Source organism: Podarcis raffonei, chromosome 6 (genome assembly GCF_027172205.1).
Source record: "Podarcis raffonei isolate rPodRaf1 chromosome 6, rPodRaf1.pri, whole genome shotgun sequence".
Classification (NCBI taxonomy): Eukaryota; Metazoa; Chordata; class Lepidosauria; order Squamata; family Lacertidae; genus Podarcis; species Podarcis raffonei.
The window spans coordinates 66,549,229-66,555,228 of NC_070607.1; the positions used below are offsets into that span (position 1 = coordinate 66,549,229).

At 41.0% G+C, this 6,000-nt stretch overlaps 1 protein-coding gene across 1 annotated transcript in view; it reads left to right on the top strand.

Annotated features, from left to right (window-relative positions):
- PKP1 (plakophilin 1) overlaps positions 1-5,513 on the top strand; it is a 43,627-nt gene extending 38,114 nt beyond the window's left edge. Inside the window, exons 11-14 of the mRNA XM_053393658.1 lie at positions 819-1,005; positions 2,284-2,368; positions 3,041-3,144; positions 3,984-5,513. Of these exons, the coding sequence (XP_053249633.1) occupies positions 819-1,005; positions 2,284-2,368; positions 3,041-3,112 (344 nt within the window). The 3' untranslated portion in view covers positions 3,113-3,144; positions 3,984-5,513. The remainder of the gene's footprint in view (positions 1-818; positions 1,006-2,283; positions 2,369-3,040; positions 3,145-3,983) is intronic.
- Positions 5,514-6,000: the final 487 nt, after the last annotated feature.

Sequence of the window (6,000 nt, forward strand, 5' to 3'; positions counted from 1 at the left end):
TTGTATTCTACCTATTTTCCTTTCTTTACATTCACACACTTTTCTTCATATATGTCATTTCTTTTCAAAAGTCCCACTCTGCTAAATGATCAGAGGGTTTAAATCTCTTCTATCACAATACAGTGGTACCTCGGGTTAAGTACTTAATTCGTTCCAGAGGTCCGTTCTTAACCTGAAACTGTTCTTAACCTGAAGCACCACTTTAGCTAATGGGGCCTCCTGCTGCTGCCACGCCCCTGGAGCACAATTTCTGTTCTCATCCCGAAGCAAAGTTCTTAACCTGAGGTACTATTTCTGGGTTAGCGGAGTCTGTAACCTGAAGCGTATGTAACCAGAGGTACCACTGTAAAGTGTTCATTGGTGAGAAGCTGGTTCAACATTTTTCTGTTCTCATCCAGTTTTGTGCTTTCGTGTTTGTTCACGAGCAGCAGGTCTATCTAATGATCTAAAAAGCAAGTGAGAATAAGCAAAGAATTATTTACCCTCCGGATGATGCTATCTCTCTCATGTAAAATGCTGTTGGTTGGGGTTGGGGGGACAGGTGTGTTAGGTTAGGCTTGGTACCCAAAGTCACAGCTACATGAACTTCATCACTACCTGAAGCTGATCTGCTGTGGCTCTTCCCACCTGATAATTTTGCTTTTTAGCAAAAGTGGGATCTGTTGCTACAACTCCCAAGGGTGACTAATATTCCCCTTATGCCCAATTGTAGACCTTATTGAGTAATGCTTATTTAGTTTCAGTAACTCTTTTGAGTTTTAGACAACTCAAAAGCTTTTTTGAGTTGTATTTAATGGTAATCTGTTTCTGCCCTTCAGCTAATCAGGTGCTCCCAGATGTGACCCGTCTCCTGGCCCTCCAGGCTCCAGGTTCCAGCAACTATGGGGACATTATGACATCTGCTTGCTACACACTGAGGAACCTAATCATGTCCAACCCACAAATGGCCAAGCCCTACCTGACAGGCAGCTTGATAAATAATGTTGTAGGCCTATGCCGTAATGGGTGAGTAATGGTGACGAAAAGTGGGCATATGAGAGATTTGAACCATGATTTGAATATATCCCTTTCTTTGCATATCAAATATATGTGCAGCTTAGAACTTTTCCATTTCTAATTTATTTATTGCAGAACACTGACACCTCACCATAAGCATTTTTAAAAGCTGTGGTTAGTGTGAGTCTCAGATACCGAGTTTGTTTTCCTAAACCACTGATGGGAAACCTGTGGTCCTCTTGTTGTTATTTGATCCCAGTTTCCATCAGGCCCAGCCAGCATGGCCATTAGTCAGAGATGATGGGCTTTGTAAAGCTCCTCAGCGCTGCCCTTAACTTTGAACCTGGCATACCTAGAGACTCATTAATACCATGGAATGGGGTTGGTGGTGGCTGCTGCCTACTGAATGGCATTTTAAACTTTGGCTATTGTAGTTTATTTTGTAAACTACATTCTGAAGATTTGCATGTAACACTAAACCAAGATTTAGCACTGCATGGATGAGCCAGAGGGAGGAGTACAGAAAGAAGAAATGCCATAGTACACCTGCAACAGCACATCAAACATGTCTTTCCCATATCGGTCTCTACAACCTCAGCAGATGCTGTAACTCTCCAGTGGTTTGAATTCATCCCCAAAGGCCCACTAAATCACTTATTATTATTATTATTATTATTATTATTATTATTATTATTATTATTATTATTTATATACCCATCTGGCTGTGTTTCCCCAGCCTCTCTGGGTGGCTTCCAACAAAATATTAAAATACAATAGTCCATCAAATATTAAAAGCTTCCATAAACAGGGCTGCCTTCAGATGTCTTCTAAACGTGTGGTAGTTTTTTCCCTCTTTGACATCTGGTGGGAGGGCGTTCCACAGGGCAGGTGCCACTACTGAGAAGGCCCTCTGCCTGGTTCCCTGTAACTTGGCTTCTCACAGCGAGGGAACCGCCAGAAGGCACTTGGCGCTGGACCTCAGTGTCCGGCGGAACAATAAGGGTGGAGACACTCCTTCAGGTATACAGGACCGAGGCCGTTTATATATATATTGTATATATAATACTACATAAATATACATATATTATATACCTATATATTTTATATTTTATATATCTGTTTAAATTTGTTTAAAACATAACAATAATTACAAAAAAAAACACCTAGTCAATTTCCAAAGGCCTGTTGGAACAAGAAAGTCTTTACCTGCCAGCGGAAGAACAGCAAGAAAGTTGTTGTCATCCATCCTTTTCTGGAAAGCTCATTTGCCTTCTTTTCTTTCTGTAGATCTTATCCAAAAGCAGCTGAAGCTGCTCGGATGCTGTTGTCTGACCTATGGTCAAACAGGGAGCTCCAAACTATACTAAAACAGGTAAGAGAATAATGTGGTCTTTTTCACTATTTCTCATAAACAGCATGGCACTTGGACAGCCCCACTCACATAATAAAAGGTGTGGCTAGCCCTGTGGTGAATGTCTCCTAAGATCATAGAAACAGTGGTTTTTTTAACAAAAAGTTGTGATGGTAAACTGTTTTGGAAAGTAGAGCTGTCATTTTGTTTCATTTTTTGTATACAGAATTGTTTTAGAGGCATCTCTTCTGGATGAAAAGGAATTACCTTTTCAGATCTTCAATATAAATAATATATACTGTGACATATCTTTTAAAAAAAATGCAATGCATTTTCTAGTGCTTTGTTAGTTTTGCTCCTCTGGTCTGCTGATGGATGACAATTAAAAAGAAGAGAACAGAAAGATACACGTCGACTAATTGTGGACACAGAAGCAGAATATTCAGAAGCTTTGCAAAATGTTTTTGCATTTATATATGAGTTATTAAGTGAGGTTACTAGAAATCTTCAGTTGAAACCACTCTCGTGCCTTAGAGAGTTTTACATGTGCAACATATATAGTTTGTGAGTGCATCCAGACATTTGCCTGAATTTGACTTCTCTCATGCTTATATCAAAACATCTGACTCCTCAAAACATAATGGTTCTTCATCCAATTTATCCTTATGTGATCTACAACCTTCCATTCTGCAGCAAGGATATGATAGAAATATGATGGGATCCTTAACAGGAAGCACTCTCAGGACCCTTTCTTCAAGGTTCTAAGAAGATACCTTTCCTGCATGTTTGGCTTACAGGTAAACAACTCAATCAGACTTTCAAAGCTGGGGGGGGGGACCTTAGTCACATCTAGATTAGCCTCAATATGCAGGGCTGGTCAGTCATATCACTGCTGGGAGGTAGAGGGAGAGATGTGAGTTGATGGCCAGGTCGGTGTGGCGCAAATAAACTGGTAGAAGGACTGAATTGGCTCCGCTGGTTTGTTTGCACCATGCCAACTTCACCATTGCCCTCACCCACAGCAGGTAAGCAGCAGCAATACAACCAACTGGATGACAGGTGAACACTCTCAGGCCACCACATCATCCACTGCTGGGTACAGGACTCAAGGGAAACCTCTTATCTCCCAATCCAAAAAAAGGTTGTACTTCCACGGGGTTATCAGTGGGTTAAGTTACTGCCTTAAGAACTGGGACGAAGAGGGAGAAGTGAAGGATTATTTAGGGAGCATATAGCACCCTCCCATTCTGAGTGCACTGTGATCTGTGTGCAGCTATGAACTCATGGCTCAACAGAGGAGCAGCAGGAAGAAGACTCGGTTGAGTCGTGTCCTATCAGGGGTGCCAAGTTGAATAAAATATTGTGGGGCCCCAGAGATAAGCCTCGCCCTGCATAATTGATCACATGACACAGTGCACACACACCATTTGAATGGGAATGCCCATCAACTTTGTGGGGGCACGGTCCCCTCAAATACTTTATGGTGGGGCTGAAGCCCCTAGGATTTGACTCCTATGTGTGTTATGTATTCCACAGGTACAACTGCGCATTAAAGGCGCACAGGGGCATTTCTCAATATGTACATAGGGGACACTTGGAAATGACTAATTCTGCAGTCTTTTTTTTTTCCTTTCAGACTTTGTGACTCTTTTCTGCCTAGAGGCCTCTGCCGTCAAGAAATTGTTTGGACATTAACATACACACAGAGAGAATGTTGCCAGATTTCAAGACACTTGTAAAACTAGGTACAAAAGCTGTATTGCCTGGCATATTTTAAAATGTTCTAATGGCTGTTTTAAATATTTCTTTCATTTTTTCTGGGGATAGGCTGGGAGGCTGGAGGTTAATGGTACTTGATGTCAATTGTTAGTATTTTTAAAAACAAACAAACTGGGGCTTACAATTTCGAGAGGTACAATGAATAAGTTAGACACCTACCTACCAACTGATGCTATGTTAGGAAACTTTTAAGGAGGTAGCACCTATGTATGTATATATTTAGTGGGTGTACGTATATAGAGTGGGAGAAGTGGAATTCCGGTGTCACCAAAGGCATTTGGGTGCCATTCCGTTGTCTAACAGTGCAATTCAATGTTTGTTTATTTGGAAAACTGAGTTCACTGGGGATTACTCCCATGAAAATGTGCACAGGATTGCACAACCTAAAGGGTTGGGAGTCAGCCCCATTGAACATAGTGTGGCTTCCTTCTTAATAACCATGCACAGGATAGTGCTTTAAGTCCTTTTTATTCCTCATTTTCAACAAATTATGTAAAATTACTAATACCTTATGTGTTTCTTTCTTTGTCAGTGGTCATTCTACATAGATAATTAGTATAGAGCTCCTGTTTTAGATTGCTGAAATTATTTCTCCCTAAACTTTACTGACATCACAGAGTTTCTTCTGCATTCATCTTTTTTTGGGGGGGGGGTTTGAGGGTGTGGACACCAGTTCTGCTTTCGTATTCCATTTTATGGCTAAGCATTTTTCTCCCTATAGGTCACTTAGTTTCCAAATCCCAAGAAGCAAATTCATGTCAGATAAATTTCTCCTGAATTGATTCTTGATAGTTTTTGAAAACTTTATTTTTATACTATATATAAGTAATGGATTGTGTGGAAGACCCCCAAGGTCTTACTAAGGATATAATCTACCACAAGCTTCTATGTGGCTTTTCAAAAATATTTGCTTTACCAAAGTCGGATTCTTGCTATTTCATAAATCCGTCATCTGAACAAGTCTGCCGATATATACTCAGAAAAAAGAAAAATAGACGTGATCTACTCTTTGAGAATTCCTGTCATGTTCACTCAGTAGCACAAACAATTTCCTCTCACCCAATGGAACTTTCCTCTCCTCTCCTCTGCCCTGTGGGCCCCCAAGCCCCGTTCACAGGGTCTTCCAACCCTCTGATATAGATTCTGAAGATGCGGCGGGAGGACATAGAATTGGATTGGGGGTGAAGAGAAAAGGAAAGGGAAACGCTCCATTGTGAGAGCAGAAGTCTTCTGACTTCACTTTGTACCCAGAGCCTTCTCCCAAGGCTCATGAGTAGGAACCAAAATGAAATTACAGTGTTTAACAAGTAGCTATGAAATTGAACTGTTTCTTGTCAGACCATTTTAGAAGCTTGGGAGGAAAGGGGTGGTGGTTTTCATCATTTTTTATAAAAGAAATATGTTCAAGCAGTTTCTGCTGGATCTAAAATGGATTTGCCCTATGCTTTTCAACTACCATTTCAGTCTTCACACCTCAGAGGCATCCTGTCATAGGTTTTTGTACATTTTTCAGTGGTGTGTTGTAATACTCCTGGGGTGGTTATGGCATTTTGTAGAGGAGCTTTAGCTTGGGCAAATGGTGTGTCGTTATTCAGTGATAAAAGTACATTTATGAAAGCAAGTTGCTGTGTAATTCCAAATAAATGACAAAGATAAGTTAATTCAAAGAAGTTGAGGGCGGGTAAGTCTCCTGTCCCCTCCTTGTCCCTGCAGATATTTGCAGTCTCCAGGTGGGGAACTCTCCTGAGGATGGGGAACTCTCCTGCACATTGTAGAATGACTTGCAGGGGGAAAGGAGCCATCAGGCAGCTGAGAGAGCATAGACCTAGGGAAGAAGTGGAGTTTTGGAAAGGAAAACTGGAACAAGGAGTGGT